Raw genomic sequence first — 17,726 nt, 5'->3', positions numbered from 1 at the left:
GCTATCAAGAAGGGAAAGGAAAAAAAATTGGGAGAACCTGAAGATATATGAGAAATTTTTTTAAGTTAAAAATCAGTTTCTGCCATGTCATAAATTTAAAAAATTTTCTTTTTATAGTTATAGATGTATAAGTTGATTACATATTAAATTCTTTTATGTATTGTTTGATATTTTGATTGTACTTTTAGTACTTCTTGATCAGTTTTGAATTTTGGAAAAGTTTTGGTATTTTTCATTCTGACATACAATTTTAACAGGAGGGAAAAAAATGAATCCAGAAGAACAATTACAGTCTTGTATTTTGTAAAATGTTTCTAATCCATAATTTGTCTCCTTTCTCAGCAGCATTCACTAACTTTTAGACTTTATAAAAAAATAAGGATATTCCTCAAAACAGGTGAAAAACAGAAAAGTGAGATTATTAAGTCAAAATTAAACTAGCATATTTTTTGAACACTTTGTATATACTAAACTGACTGCTCCAACATGTGCATATTTTAGTATTTTAATATATATTATAGTTTTAAACTAAATTTATTGCAGATAAATCTTTCTATCCTACATATAAGAATATAAAACAAACAAAAAAAGAATCAGCTTCCAAAAACTATGATGTTTTCTGAAATTTTCCTTCATTATCGATACGAAGGTAATTTTTATTGAGAATTCTATATTTTTCATTTCTACATGTAACCCATTTTTCATATATTTTCTATTAAATTTTAACTGATATAGAAAATATGTCAAGGAATCATAAACTGATGTATAATAAACACATTTAAAAATACTAGGGGGTGTAATTTTAACTTAATGCGCATCAATTATATAAATTCAGCCTTCTATAGATTTTTTTAGAAGTTAAAATATAAAATAAGAATGCATTAAGAAATATTAATAAATACAGAATTCATTCAGAAACTATAAACTAATATAAAAAATTAAATCACTTATGCACAGTCTACATTTTTTTAAATAAATGATTTGTATATTTTAAGGAATTTTTTACGACTTTTTTTGGTCACCAGTAAACAGCCAAACCAGCTCTTAGTTTAAACCAATCTGTCATACAGTAAAATAAATTTTCATTTTGCATCCTGTCCTCCGGACACACTCATGCATTTGCTATACCTGCAATGTACTTTTTAATTCATGACAGCCGGTATACAGCTTGCTATCAGCAAGCTACACACGGAAATAGTGGGAAAAGGAAAGGAAAGTAAAATAAACATTAAATCAGTCCTGTGTTAATTGTTTTTACACATTTAAGCGACAGTATACTAAGTAGAATCTGTTCATAGAGTTCATGAAATGGGAATGATTAGGTTTGGTACCTAAAGTCTAGGAGTAGATGTTCATAAAGGCACCAGAAAAATGAATTTTCATTCGTTTAATATTAAAAAACAAAATAGCTTACATCTGAATAGATATGAATTATGAAAATTATAACACATGTGATAAAGTAGGATGTATAAACAATACACTTATATAAATAACAGACATACAGATCATTCACGTGTACAGAAATCTATGGTGCTAAATAGCAACACAGAATACATGATACAAATCCAAAGCAGAATATTTTTTAATATACATATGTAATGGCAGCTTAACGGGGGAGAGGGAGAAAAGACATCCTTACAGATCCTTACAGCATTTACTACTACCAGGAGGACTTTGCATATTTACACTTCAAGTACCTAGCTGATACTTACCATTAGAAACAGTAACTAATAAACCCATTCCAAAAAGAACAGGACGTGAAAATAACCAAAGAATCGGTACCAATTTTGTAAAGCCATAAAAAAATGTCAAATCAATGTACAAAATATCAATAAAAAAAAAGACAACAGCTTGTAAACTTTTAGCATGAAATATAAAACTAGAAATAAAACATATTGCAAATATGATTTTATACATACAAGTTATCTACATTGATAAATGCTCTCTAAAATGCTGAATGGTAATTTACATGATTTAGATTTATTCTTGTGTGATGTATGAAACTATGTCAGTAACACCTGTCAGTTCATCTTCTTCGTTTTCGGGATTCCTAGCTCGTAACAAAGTATGGATCATAAATCCTCCATTAGGCTGTGGCACTGGTGTTGCTACATATGGATTTGAAATAAAAGGAGGGACTTGCTCAGGTGGACCATAGTTAGGCTGATACGATGGCCGAGAGTCTTGTTTGTCATCTTCTGATGAACTTTCCTCCTCTTCACTCTCATCTGAGACGATTTTGTTCTCCCGCTTCCTCGGTGCAGATTCTCGAGAAGTGGATTCATCATCATCTTCACTACTAATGGCTTTCTTATTTATGTTGAGTTTTATTTGATTCCCTTCACAGCTTTTATTGACTTTCCACTGATCTTCTGATTCTTGACTGCTTTCACTTTCTTCGCTGGAACTCATGCTCTTTTCAGATTCAGAATCGGAGCTGACCCATTTACCAACCTTTGGTTTTTCTTTGGCTTTGTTTCTTTGAATGATGCTTCACTCTCTTCAGAAGATGCTGCTTTTCTTCGCTTTGGAGTTCTCAATACCAATACGAATTCCTCAAAACCAGCATTCATTTTTCTGCACTCTTTGTTCTTGTTTTTAACTTTTTTTTTTTCATAGCCTCAGTCTGTAATAAAAATGGAAATATTGTCAGTACTAAGCTTCAAGTTGTACAACGGAAACAAGAATTTGCCCTCAAGTTCTAGCATTACAATTCATTGAATATTTTAGTATGATAATAAATATTACTACAAAGGCCAGTATTTGTTGTTTATCTAAATTATAGAATGATGCTAAAAATTACAGTTAAAATTGGCTACATCTGTATTAAAACAACTGTTTTATTATGCATGCATTAAAAAATTTACAAATGGTAGAACAAAACATATATTTCTAAAAGCATAAAAAAAAAAGGTCAAGCTATGAAAGCAGACTATTTTCGTAAGTATTCAGAATTTTAATGAAGCGCTGACAATGTTACGACCTTATTGGAAGCATGACAAAATTTGACTTAGAAGCTAAGACGGCGGAAAAAGTTGTCTGTCTGTCTTTTGTGGTTGAAGGAATTAACATTCAGAGTAGATGGAGTTCAGCACACTAATGCCCAACATGCATAGTTAAGGATGCCTGAAGATTCCAAAAGTTTTAGTTTAGCCCCTGCCATATTGGAAGTGGGAGGAACGCTGGGAAATGCAACCGAAGGTTCAATTTGGTTTATTTCATTAATACAAAACACACGAGGACTATCTGCCTAAGGAGAGGAATACTTTCGTGGAGGAACTTTTTAAGGGAAACTGGCTCCTATTAACGTTACGCATAGTGAAAACAATGAAAATGCTCTAACATCAAAACCCAGGGAGACCTGACGGTGTTCAGCGATTGTATTGCTCAACAGCTGGTGGATCCTAAGTGAAGGAATAGAGTACACTGTAGATGCCGTAAAACGATAAGGCTAATTCGATGAATCCAGCCTTCAGTTTTGATGGTAGAAGCTTTGCAATATATTTTGTGAAAGGGTTAGAAAAGTCACTTTCTATCGTATCTAGTTGGGGAGGCAGAAGATAGCAACATCAGCTTCCGTTTTTAAAGGGAAGGCTCTGGGTTGATTTAAAGACATTGGTAAAAGTCTCTTAGTTCAATACTGCAGCGAGACACACTACTTTCATGTTCTGAAGGCCGCTCTAGTTAATGGCATCAGGTTGGAATCGGAATTAAACGAAAAGTATCAGGTGGTAGGGGAAGAATTAATATCGATTATATAACTGAAAGCGTTAAGTTTCTGTATGGAAGGAAGTCGTATAGTGAAGTCATTTACTAGATTATGTCGAGTTTGGCAGTACCCCAGTTTTGGGCGAGTAATTTTAAATTATCTTGTAAAAGATTTAAATAAAGAGCATGGTTCATTATGCCACCAACAAACACTAAATTACCTAATCCTGATGTGTTGACATGACCCCCCCCCACACACACAAGGACACCTCCACCCCCATGCTTTACTGTTCCAACCATGGAGGTAAGAAAGGACTTACTTCCTACCTCCATGGTTCCAACGAAGTTCTCGGGATTCGGTTCCTCATTTTCTCGTCTCCTTACAATTATACGCCCACCGGAATCCAAAACGTTAAATTTGCTTTCGTCTGCAAATAAGACGCTTCGGGCTTATTTACCATTAATAATTATTGCGATTGAAAGCCTAGGTTTTCTATATTTTCCTCGATCAGCTGATCTAAATAATCTAGCTGATCTGAGTACTCGTCGAACAGTTTCAGGTGAAACTGAAGTAGAAAACTTTTCAGTAAATTCTGTCGAAATCTTTACAACATTCAAAGATAGAGTTTTCACTAATTTTATAACTATAAATCTCTGATAAGACTTTCCCAGATGACCTCTTCTTATTTTATTTTCGATCCAATTTTCTTCTTTAAAGCATTTTATCACATATTGCACCTTAGAATGGGATAAATTTATTAATTTAGCGATATTCCGGATAGATTTTCCACTCTTATGATGAAACAATCAATTTTTGAATGCTACTAGTTGTTTCCTTATGACTACGACCCATTTTAAAATATTAAATGAAATATAAGAGCATAATCAAGCAAAGAATAAAGCGAAACACCTTTTTAAACGTCTCCTAAATGCAAAAATTTTTAAAAATGGCAGACGATAATTTTATTTATGGAATTTTACGAAAATGTTTCGGTGTACGATAACTTTTCTGCTGTGTTTTATTTATGCCTCCTTATATTTTCAATTTCAGAAAAAGAAAATTTGCCAATATTTAAAACCAAAAAATTTGGTTTTATTCAAAATCAGCATGAAGATGGCAGGAAAAATTATTTGAGCTCTGTATTCGAATTCAGTTCCGGGCTATAGCACTTTTTCTGCAAATTCTTAAAGTGGAGAACACTTTTGAGATCCACTGTAGGTAGTAATGTGCAATGTGAAATTAAAATATAATTTTTAGTTTATAATGAGGGCTTTTGTCTGCTTCTGAGTAGATTTTTTTCAGTAAATAAAAAATATCCCGTGATTGCTTGGATTAAAGAAAGAAAATCTTCTGACTAGGTAAGATTTTTATCTTGTTTATACTTGATATCTAGATCAGAAAACAAACGGTCTACTATTTTGGACATTATGCCTAGTATCTATTTGCGAGAAAGTCATTATTTACTCTATTACAGAAAATGTTTTTGCAGGAAAGCTGGAAGGCAGTCTCGAGAGACAAAATTTTCACCTAAGTTAATTCCTAAACATTATGATGTAAAATTTCTTTTTTTTTTTTTTTAATCATAGATGTAAAAGCTTTGTGAAACTTTTGGCTCAATCTGAATTTTATAGTTATAAAAATTCTGTACTTAAGTACTTAAGAACTTCATTTTCAAATTATTTAAGTTGTATGATAGCGATTGTAGTGTTTTATTTTTGCTAAACAATTATCCTATTATTTTGTATTTACTGTGACTTCTACTTTCATCAGCTCCCACTAAAATGGAAATTTATTAATACATTTAAGTACAACTAGATTTTTTGAGTTCAAGGGAAAACTTTTGGCAGCTATTGTTGGCTTTCTCCCTATTATCAATAGTGAAAGACAATTTACATTTGAGAGCTTTAAGCGGGCTTTACTTTAGAATTCTCATGGGTTAAATTTACTTGAACATTTGTTTCTGTTTTCCCCATAAGATACATAGACTGCTTTCTCTGCTGTAACTAGGTAAACCAAAATATTTTTTTCTAAAACAACGACATTTTTTGCTCTGAACGGGATAATTTTGAGAAGACACAGAACAGAAAATAAAACTTGCTAGGATAAGTACATCAAATCAAAAGGGGGGCGGGGTCTATATCTCTCGTTCTACTCGGTCGAATGACGAAACTGAACTACAGTGTCTCACAAAAGTGATGGGACACTTGTGTTTTACAAAAGGAAACTGTAATAAAATAAATTAAAAAAAAGATGTAAACATTTTTGTGGGTGTGTTTCATACTTAAATTTAGTAACAATTATTACATAACATACATTTTCTCAAAGTATTAAAATATTAATTTAATAAAAATACAATTGTTTAGAACGGAGCAAAAAATGGCTCACATAAGTGCTGAGACACCATTAGATACTACTACGTACTACTATAAAAAATTTTTTTGGGGTTTTTATTTTTACTCAAAAGCAATTGGCAATAATTTATAAAATCGTCTGCAGTATTTCTCTCCAGTTTGTTTCGGAATTTTTGTGTTTTTTAGCTCTGTACAGCCATGAATGCTAAACAAAAAGAAACTTTTTCTGAAATTCGAAAATTAGTTATTAATTTGGATATTGAACGTGGAAAATCTATTAGAGAAACTGCTGAAACAGTTAACTTGAGTCATTCAACAGTTTTCAATATCATTAAACGATATAAAAAGAATCATATGATCCAGGATAAAAGAAGACCTGGCCGACCATCAAAACTATCCAATGGAATAAAGCGAATTATCGTTCGAAATATTAAAAAAAAATCCAAGAATGAGTGCTCCTAAAATTGCTGCTGATTTACAAGCATTATATGGAGTAATTGCTAATGCTGACACTATTAGAAGAGTAATTCGATCTACTGGATATCACGGTAGAGCAGCCAGGAAAAAATTCTTCATAAGTGAAAAGAATAGAAAACTCACACTGGCTTTCGCAAAATCCAACATTAAGAATTCTGATTACTGGAATGAAGTTATATTTGCTGATGAGAGTAAATTTAATATATTTGGTTCTGACGGTAGAATCTTGGTGTGGAGAAAACCCAGGGAAGAATTTCGCAAACAGAACTTGGTGCCAACAGTAAAACATGGTGGAGGAGGAGTTATGGTATGGGGGTGTATGTCGTCCGCTGGAGTTGGTAATCTTGTTTTTATCGACAGTATAATGGATCAGTACAAGTATATTGACATTTTAAATCAAAATTTGAAATCTTCAGCACGAAAATTGAACCTTCATAACGATTTTAAATTCTCCCAGGACAATGGTATAAAAAAAGCACACTGCTTTGAACGTCAGACACAGACTGCTGTATAACTGTCCTGAAATAATAAAAACCCCATCACAATCTCCAGACTTAAATCCCATAGAGAATATTTGGCAAGAATTGGAATCAAGAATTCGCAAACACACCATTTCTTCAAAACAACAATTAAAATCGGTGCTTCAGGAAGAATGGGGTAAGATCACTCCATAAATCACAAAAAAAATTAGTCCATCTCAAGAAGATTAAATCATGTTTTAAAAGTAAAAGGAAATAAAACAAAATATTAAAACCTTTTAAAAAGTAAATTTTTTGGATAAATATTTGATGGAAAAGTAAGTGTCCCATCACTTATGCGAGCCATTTTTTGCTTCGTTCTAAACAATTGTATTTTTATTAAATGAATATTTTATTATTTTGAGAAAATGTATGTTATGTAATAATTGTTACTAAATTTAAGTATGAAAGACATTCACAAAAAATTTTTACATGTTTTTTAAATTTATTTTACCACAGTTTCCTTTTGTAAAGCACAAGTGTCCCATCACTTTTGTGAGACACTGTATGTCTTGAACGCGCAACTTATAGTATATTTTAGATTTATATATATTGTTTTAACATACGTTATTTTGCAAAAACTCTTTTTTTAGCTGTTTTTAATTGTATTTGGTATTTAATTTTTTTTTTTGTATTTTACAAGTTTGAATGAAGATGTTTTGAGTTATTTATTTTTTGCGTAGACACGAATCGATTGAATGAGAAATGCATCTCTAATGGAATTCCAGAAAATAAGTTTAAATGAAGTGCAGAAAAAAAAATATATGTATATATATGTGTGTACTTTCCTAGATCTTTCAATGAAGTCGTGGGGTGCCCACATCAGATACTTTACTTTCTCCTAAGAGTTTTTCACTTGCCGACATAACCTTTCATTTTATGTTAACCTTTACATTTTCCCATCTATTTTGCATAGTCGGAAAAAGCATACAGTTTTTTCTTTCTTGGAGATATTTTTACTTTATCACATAAACAAAACTTTACTTTTTACTTAAAAATCATAAAAATGTTTTCACTTTTAGATATTTTTATTAGAATTTTATATTAATTATTGGAGTTGTGTGGTTGAATAATATTTCTTCAAATAATTGTTTTCAAATTTCTACTTATTCATTCGAACTTACTACTAAATAGTTATGAGGTTTACGAGAGCTATTAGCCGAATAATAAACATTTTCTCGCTGCCAGCATTCGTCAAAAAAAAATGATTTGGTTCACTCTAATTGCATATACTATTCATTGTTCCTATTAGCGACCGTCACCACCTGGACATGCCGATGAAACAGCTCTAGTGGTAGACAGACTGTAGTAGTGTCTCGAAGAATGTAAACAAGGGTGGCGTGTGCAACGTGACTCATCGAACTCGAATCGTATTCCAAGCATATGTCATAAACCACAACATGTTTGATAACTTATAACGGATTCTGTGCATCTATGTGGCTGACTAAAATAAAAAATGGTTTTTTTCAGACCTTTCTATGTACCGGTATTATTTAACTTGAAAAATAAGACGGACCAATAAATTGTGAGCTTGTTAAATTCTATAGATATGCTGCGTTTAAAAATTTTGTGTTTGTTAGGCGATTGATTTGTGAATGCGATGACCAGAGGATATACCACGATCGACGGGATATTTTTAAGTGTGTCAACTGATGTGTACATGAGCCCGTACAGTTACAAATATCCATCGTATGAGAGAATGGAATACTAAAAAATGAGTGATGTTTATAATTAACATTGAACCATAGGGTTTATAAGCCAATTAGATTTTACTTCAAAACCATCAACCAGAAGTTGATAGTTTACTTAAAGCTCGTTGCTATTCCACCAATTCTACGTCTTAACATGGAATTGGTCATTTTCTGGTCATATCATATTTTTTGTTCATGTTACGGAATAGCAAAATATAAATTTCTTACCTCAGTATCAATCTTTACTTTTCTTACAGTATTAGTCTTTACTTTTCTGGACAGTCTTTTCAGTTCTTTTACTGTCATATTCATGGCATCAGTCTGTAATATAGATTGAAAAAAATTACCACTCCTAAACTCACATAATTGCACAGTCTGTACAAGAAAAGTCTGAAATAAGATTTGCTCCAAAGTTTAAAAAACTGCGTTCATTAACTATTTCAATGTGACAATAAATCTTGATACAACTCCTGGCAATTGTTATTAACATAAAATACTACGTATTTTGTTAGTCATGTGATCAAAATTTATAACTGCTAGAGCAAGAGATTTAACTCTAATAGCCTTGAGAAACTATAAGCAAGCTAATTTCAAGGCTATATTGGAGTATTCAAGGCTCTACTGAAAGATTAGCAATACCCTTTCATACATCTCTCTCTCTATATATAAAGAAGAATGTCTGTTTGTTTGTTCATGATACACTCAGTCACTACTATAGCTATCGTCACCAAACTTTCTATAATTCTTTTCTGGGTGCTGGGAAAGGTCGACGTCCACCTTTTTTCCCAAAAAAGTTCAATCGCTTGCTACGGGCAGTCTATGGAACTGACCAAATTAATCGGTAGCGAAGGCGGCCGAAGACCATCTGAGTGCACATGCGTGGCATTCACATATTTTATCTATATTGCACATATATTTTCTCTACCTGAGTGAATACCCGCTTCTTCAAACTGCGCTTTTACCAATATTCAATATTTTTTAATAATAATCTAATAATATAATCTATAATAGTTCTAATAATATAATCTATAATAATCTAATAATTTAATATAATCTCCTGTTTCTTTGATTTTGATTGGTGAAATTTTTGCTTGTCACTATCAATCTAATATATACGCATGCGCAAATACAAAAAGAAAAGAACAGTATAATAGCAGGAAAATTTTGAAGGAATGTGGGCTCAATCTGAAACGAACAACTCAAGATTCTAATATCAAAAGTTATGGAGGAAATAAAAATAAAACCACAGATTTTCATCGATTTCTAATTTGCTTTGAAACAACAATATGCAATGCTGAATTTGTATCCACTGTTTCAACTAATTTCGATTATGATGGATTAAACATGACCACAGATCATCAGTTATTTTGTCGAATTGTTTTATTGATTACTTATCAAATGGAATATAGGTTAAATACGATGGCAGATATTAATGGTGTCAGGATTTTAATAAATCATTAAAGACACCCTACTTATAATACACTCATGTCCAAAATTATGTTTACATGCATAAATTCACGGATTTCTCAGAGACTATGACTTATAATTTAATGAATTTTCGTGGAATCATACATAACATGATGACACATAAATGCAAAAGAAAAAATTGAAGATCACCTCATATGATATAAAATTGTAGCATGAAACAATAAAAATGGTAATAAAGTGTGACAAAAAGAGTTAAGAAAAAAAGGAATGATTCAGAAAAAGAATTAAGTCTTACGAATTTAATATGGAATATGATTTCCCCTGACTTGTACACACATATCACAACGTGTTTTAAGGCTGGAAATAACGTTGTTAACCACAGTTTGGGGAATTAATCTCCACTCTTCCAGCAATGCCGTCTTCAGAGCATTTACATCTCTAGGAGGAGGATGTATACATGCAATTGCTCTTCCAAGGTAGTCCCATAAGTTCTCTATCGGGTTAAGGTCAGGAGAGTTTGGTGGCCGAGGTATTCGCTTAATGTCTTCACTTTCAAGGAATTCATCAACGAGGTTTTCTCGATGTGGACGGGCATTATCATCCATAAATAAAAAGTCAGGTCCATATGCACCCCTGAAAAATCTTACATAAGGATATAAGACCTCATCTCGATATATCTGGCCTGTCACAGATCCGCTGCTGAACACGTGTAGGGGCGTACGTCCATCAATCATTATTCCACCCCATACCATGACACCTCCACTACCGAAACGGTCATGTTCCACAATGTTCGAGGGATCATTTCGTGTTCCTGACTCCCTCCAGATGTAAACACGTTTAGAATCACCAGTTAAACTAAACCACGACTCATCAGTAAAGATAACATGGGACCATTGAAGTTCAGTCCAGTTTTGATGTTCTTTACACCAATTAAAGCGATCCCTCTTTTTCTGTGAAGACAGTAAAACACATACCCTTGGCTTTCTGGCATACAGGCCTTTTTCATTAAGCCTTCTGTATATTGTTTGCCGTGATGCAAGAGTTCCAGTGGCGGCTGCAAGCTCTGAATTTAACTGGCAAGCAATAGCCTTTCTGTTACGACGGGCAGTTAATGCCAGATACCGATCTTCAGAAGAAGTTGTCATTCGTTTCCGACCTTGTCCAGGCCTTCTTGCAACACTTCCATCATTTTGAAACTGTTTCCATAGCTTAGAGACTGTCTGTCTTGAAATATTCAAACATGTGGCTGTTTCCATGATTGACTGCCCTGCTTTTAAATGGCCAATAATTCGCCACTTTACAGATTCTTCCAAATGATACTTCGAAGCCATAACAAACCGCTTTGAGTCCCTACACACTGAAATCAAACGCTATGTTGCAGAAATTCACTCAAATATTCAGTTTGCGCAAAGCGCTTGATTCACCCTTGGATGACGTAACGCCTAGATTTGCATATCACAAACAGTTTGATTACTTTTGATTGGATAATGCTAATTAAGCTTGGTTTTCACACATTCCCTGCAAATACGGATCACATTAATTCGATATTTCATTGAATATCATCATTTTTGGGTATGTAAAGATAATTTTGGACATGAGTGTATATTGGTAAAGGCCGCACTAGGCCGATTGCCTCTTAATTGTGTTACGACATAGATATATAATTTCAGTTTCATCTTTACTGTTTACCCAAATATTTTAAAGCATTATTTTATTTTTACGATGATTTCTGCATTTTTACTACATTTATTTGCATCTCTATTTTATCATGATTTTGTACTTTGGTTAGTGTATAGTGATCACGTGCTACTTCCTAGGACTTACTCTAAAGTACATTTATGCCATATAAGCATTATACCTCATCTAACTACTGCTAAAACTTAAGAAAACTGCTTTTCCGTCCAAGAAATTACTTACCCGACGTATATCTTCATTGTAGTTTTTCGGAAAATTTAACTTCCGGAGTATTGTACGAACTAATAGGTGACCCTAGGGAATAGGAGATTTATGGAAGTAAAGACCGTGGTAAAAGTTTACAATTGGGTGCCCCTTGTTTTTTGGCGATTCTTTTTTGACGCCAAGATCGGCGCCAGGAAGACACAATTTTAAGATGGCCGCTACGCAGAACCAAAATAAAAAGTCAAACAATTGCATAAACTCTGTGTCCATGTACACATCGATCTATTTTCATTTAAAAAGAAAAAAAACATCCCAGAATTGCACAAACTAGGCATTGCGCACTGTTTAAATTTGTCCATGTACACATCAATCTATTTTTATTTAAAAAAATCAGGAGGCAAAGTTATACTATCATGGTAACCAGAAATAAGATTTCATCGCCAAAATTTTACAAAAATTATCGCTAATCGAAGGGGCACCCAATTCTACACTAGAACCAAGGCCGTAAGGTCGAAAACTTGTCACAGATGTATTTTATTGTTATTATTATTATAATTTCAGTTTAGTTCCTTCGTTACGACAGATCATTAATAAATATCACTAAGCCTAACAGACATTAAAGAATAATACTCACAATAGCATTAAATCTCTGCACAAGAGATTTTATTTTCTCCAAACGAAAAGACTGATCAGCCAGACGATCCTTCTCCATCTCGTATCTATTAAGAGGAATTTAAATGTAATAAAATTGTTAAGAATAAAATATCAATATATTTTTAATTTTACATGTGGAGGTATTTATATCCACAGTGTACAGTAACCATATAACATATGATAAGAGTTTCACAATGAACTGTATATAAAAATATTGCTGCGTGCATACGGTTTCATAATAGATTGAATGCACAAGTCTGATAAAAGGTTAATAAAATTTATTCTTATCACAAGTATTGTAATAAAATGCTAGATTTTTTCCCTCAAAGATATTCGTACAATATCACACAGTAGTTATATTTTAAACTAATAAAACGTTAAATAGTACGCAATCCAAAGCGCAAGGAAAGCTAATTCGATCTCACCGCGAATTCGCTACAATCAATAACAACAGTCAGTAGACAACTGAACTGAGATGTTTCTCTCCAGCTTTTTAAAGCCTTTTAATCAGTCACGAGAAGCTTCTGGTAATTTCCGTTTTCTCGAGATTTCTGGAAAGCAAAAGAATAGAATTACGAGATATCTAATTATTCATTGTTAAATGCGCGTGCTTCTGTATTTTTACTTTTCCAACGTAGCTTTCTCTTAAAAGTCTCCTGCTGCACTGTGATTGGATATAAAACAATTTTAATTACAGTTCTACTAAAAATAGCTAACTAAATACAAAATCCGTAATAATATTAAAATTCTACATGCTTTAAAAATTTCCCATAACGTACTTCCATGTTATACCTAAATACAATGGTGATCAAAAAGTTAAGATTTCAAAAAGGTAATTACACAGGATTGTTTCAAAATTTCACTTATTTATTTTAGGAATCAATTTAATCTGAGGAACGTAATATATGAATTTAGAATTACCGGTGGACTGGATTTAGAATTGTATGTATGCATGTACACTAGCCCCCCCCTAAAAAAATGGGACATTTCTATATCTCCCGTTTGACAAATTTCAACTTGCTTTTTTCGGGTCTCAAAAGGGCGACTTAGGGTATTTATTAGATTTATACATAGCAGGCATGGTCACGTTTCTTTATTAATCACTTTTTAAAAAAAACACTTTTTTAATTAATTATTTATAATTCACTCAAATGAAAAATGTTTTACATAACTGTATTCTTAAAGACCAATTTATATTTTTCGGATTTTAGCTTATTTCTACTAAAATCAAACGGCAATTATAAAAGGAGGAGGATAAAGGAAACAAAAAGAAAATGTTTACCTTTTCCTGTCTGAACAGTACTACATAATACAGTAATTTCAAATTTATATTTTATTGGGACTTACTTTACTGAATACAGGCCAGCAGAAAACAAAACATGTATTTGCATTTATATGTAACCATGTTTAATTACATAAAAAATGCGAAATTCTCATTAATTTACTTCAAAAGTTTCTTTCCATTGAATACATGTCTTATTATTTTTGAAACGGTATAAATATGTATTTGCGGTTCTCGAACATTCATGAAATCTACTATGCGGCTCCTGTCGTTATGAAGTTTGACGACCCCTGATATATAGCATGGTTTTAATATAGGTATTTTGACACAAAATAGGACTTTTTCTGAAATGATATGCCAATTTTTTTTCGTATTTCGATTCCGCGACTCAAATTATGCGAAACTGCCAAGTTTTGTAAAAATCTCACGAGTACTTTTATAAAAATTAGTTCTAAAAATTTTAGCTCCTCAATGTTTAATTGAACTAGATACATATTTATTAATATCTCTTTTTTTTTATTAAACTAACTTGATTCCTTCTTCCAGAATTCGAATTTAGGCTTAATCCAAATATAATTCATACATTTTTATTATATCTTTTAAAAATTTGTATTTTTGAATACTTTTTATAAATTTTTCGAAAAAAGTTTGTATTATAACCTACAAAAATTTTAACATCATCTTAAAGTAGATATATTTCTAAGCATATCAGCAAAAACTCAGAATTTTTTATTCAATATTTCCTAAGATATATGTAAATTTACATTTTGGTGCGTTTTGAAATTTGGCGTATTTTATATAAGCGATAATAACGAAAATGTGGTTCACGCACTTTGTTACACTTATTTGAAAGAATGAACGATGGACCTTTTTCCTCTCGTGCATCAATGAAAAATAAGGAAAGTAAGTAGGTTAATATAAATTAAGAATTCCGCCAAGTGAATTATTCTTGGCCAAACTCAAAAGAAATGCGCCAAGATAAATTTTTCAATTTCTCACCAAAAATTACAAAATTTAACATCTAAACATAATTTGTTTCGTAGAATCGAAATGAAAAAAAATGATATGTTTCTTTCGGAAAAAGTCCGAATTTGTGTCAAAATGCCTATGTTAGAATAATGCTATATATAAATCTAATATATGTTTTAAGTCGCGCTTTTGAGATATGAAAAACGTAATTCTTTTTTGAAATAAAGTAAATAAGAAAAGTGGCTGAAAATAAAAAAAGTAAGATTGCAATTATACAAAGTCTGATATAAGATTTTCCACACTTAAGAGGAGATAAAAACAGCTCTATGACATATAGTTTACATTTTTATCTACTCCATATATAAATACCGGACAGTTTTCGTAGTCTCCAAAACCTCACATATGCATCCAGCTTATTTTTACATTGAAAAATGGCAAACATAAAAACATTTGTTAGGTAAAATTCAGTATGAAATATAAAAACAGGTTGTTGACAGATCATTGTATCTGAAAATTGGGGAAAAAAAGTACTTACAGTTTTTTTCTTTTTTGTACACTCGACTCTGCGATTTCAATACAAATCTACAAAAGAAAAAAATCATATAATTAAATAATCTTGAATCAATTTCACATATTTCTTTTTACTTGCAAAAGGGTTGAAAAACTCACTCTTGCTAGATCCTCTCTCATTTCTTCCAGATGATCTTTATAATTTACTAATATTTCATCTAACTCTGCTATTTTCATATCTATGAACTCAATCCTTTTATTAACCTGCATTATTAAAAAAAAGAAAAAAGGAATAATTAAATTAAAATAAAAACTTATATGGTTAATGTACTTTAAAAACGAATGAAAAGTAAATATAATTTAAATCGGGCTGTAACATACCAGACAGTTCCAATTAAAAAAATACCATTTCTGTCTGTCTTCAAGTTATCGAATCATTTCACACGATGGACCACAGAAATTTTGTTTGTCACTCAAATATTATAACAGAAAAACTTTTTCGTTTGTAACTCACAAATATTATAACAGAAAAACAAATAATTTAATTAAATTCCCCCCTCAGAAATGAAATATGAAATATATTTTAGGTATTAAAATTTATGCATTAAGACTAAAAATTATTTTTTCAGAATTGTTTTCTTTTCATTATCAGGTGCACCTCATTCTTGGCCGAGTGATTAAGACCACTGAATTCGAGGAAGTTTGGGTTGGATCCCAGGCAAACAAACTGGCTTTAAATGAAGAAATGATAAGAACAAAATGGTGAACAAATTTGCTTCAGAAAGCTTTAAATGAAGGCATCCCTCCTGTCAGGCATATAATCCTCATGGCTTTGACCTACTTTAAATAATGAATCGACTATTATTAGGTACAAGTCTAAGTTAATGTGAGGGCTGTAGTCGTTTTGCCTGGACGAAAAGTCAATTGGATGTAGTTATATTTATAATTCAACTCGATATTCATTCGTAAGAAGGGATCGTGATTTTTAACCCTAACGGAATTTTAGTCTCGAAATGCGATTTTGATTTCTTTCACTTTAACGCCTTCTTTTACTTTTCATTCTAGTCTGTTGCCATTTGAAAAACATGAGATATTATTATTTTTTTTTATGTTCAATCTGTCTGCTGCTGATAAACAAAGTTGCTGTTATGAACATAATTCAAATAAAAATTGTAACATAATTTCAAAGAGAAATCCGTAAGTTTGGCAAAGATGATCCATAATTCCAAAAAACTCGTTTTGTCATTTTGTCTGTATTCGTTTCGACTCATAAATGAGAGCAAATATTTTCACACATAAAATTTATTTTTAAGTAAGAATAGGAATAATCAGATTATATAAAATATTAAATATGCCAATTATGGAAGAATTTCTTCAGTGAAAATAATAAGAGGCTAGGTTGATTATGAGGAAAACTTGAGTCATGTTGGAGGGAAAATTATGAAAAATGGTACTTACCATTGCCATATATTTTAACAGATTTGGTGCAACTTCTTTAGGTTTTGTCTTTCCAGATAACCGATCCATGGTTGAATTTACCTATATAAATGAGCAATAAATTAAATCTAAAATTACACGTTAAATGTAAATGAAATATAAGAAACTGGAAATGGTAGTAACAAACAAAAGCACCTGAAAAGAATATAATGTTGCTAGGTAAAGAAAACTTAAATCTGGAAAGAATAAATAGAAATATATATCAACAGGAGTATAAATTATTATAAGTAATACAATCTAGGTTACTACTCGAAAACAGGTAGAAGGTGGGAAAATGCAAAACCTTAACTTAAAAAATTAAGCAAAGGAAACCTCATATGAGAAAAATACCCTATTTGGGCTCGCGTATTTTCCCAACTAGGTGTTTTAGCGCTAGTTTCTGAAAGTTTTAAAAATATTCGCATAATTTTCTCCTTCCTTTATTGTAATTGCTAAACTATATTTCTTTGGTTATTTTTTCACTCTATTCAATTTCGTATCTGCATTTTTGTAACAGCATTTTATCCATTTTATTTTCCCTTACATTTATTATCTGAACCATTTTTTTCTGTAGATTCTTGTTAAGCTAACCGGACGTCGCAATTGTTCTCACACTTAGAAAACTTTCCAAACATGCGATTTCACCTTACATCTGTTATTTTATGCTCCAACTCATTGTAGCCTTATCTACTGCTCATGTGTTGGATCTTTCGAAATCCTGGCCCCCCTTTTTCTTTGTTCCTCCGATGTCCCTCCTGGGAA

At 31.7% G+C, this 17,726-nt stretch overlaps 1 protein-coding gene across 2 annotated transcripts in view; it reads right to left on the bottom strand.

Moving 5' to 3' along the window:
- Window positions 1-1,372: 1,372 nt before the first annotated feature.
- LOC118180638 (uncharacterized) overlaps window positions 1,373-17,726 on the bottom strand; it is a 141,355-nt gene continuing 125,001 nt past the window's right edge. For both annotated transcript variants that reach the window (XM_085825833.1, XM_085825835.1), the window contains 6 exons: window positions 16,947-17,027; window positions 15,648-15,752; window positions 15,514-15,560; window positions 12,708-12,792; window positions 8,975-9,067; window positions 1,373-2,626 (listed from right to left, as the gene is read on the bottom strand). In XM_085825833.1, coding sequence (XP_085681959.1) covers window positions 2,570-2,626; window positions 8,975-9,067; window positions 12,708-12,792; window positions 15,514-15,560; window positions 15,648-15,752; window positions 16,947-17,027 — 468 coding nt within the window. In that variant the 3' untranslated portion in view covers window positions 1,373-2,569. The remainder of the gene's footprint in view (window positions 2,627-8,974; window positions 9,068-12,707; window positions 12,793-15,513; window positions 15,561-15,647; window positions 15,753-16,946; window positions 17,028-17,726) is intronic.

Source organism: Stegodyphus dumicola, chromosome 10 (assembly GCF_044657685.1).
Source record: "Stegodyphus dumicola isolate Sdum_Otavi_A_Nest chromosome 10, ASM4465768v1".
In the NCBI taxonomy this organism is placed as follows: domain Eukaryota; kingdom Metazoa; phylum Arthropoda; class Arachnida; order Araneae; family Eresidae; genus Stegodyphus; species Stegodyphus dumicola.
The sequence above is the reverse complement of the archived record's forward strand: the minus strand, read 5'-3'. Positions and strand labels throughout refer to the sequence as shown.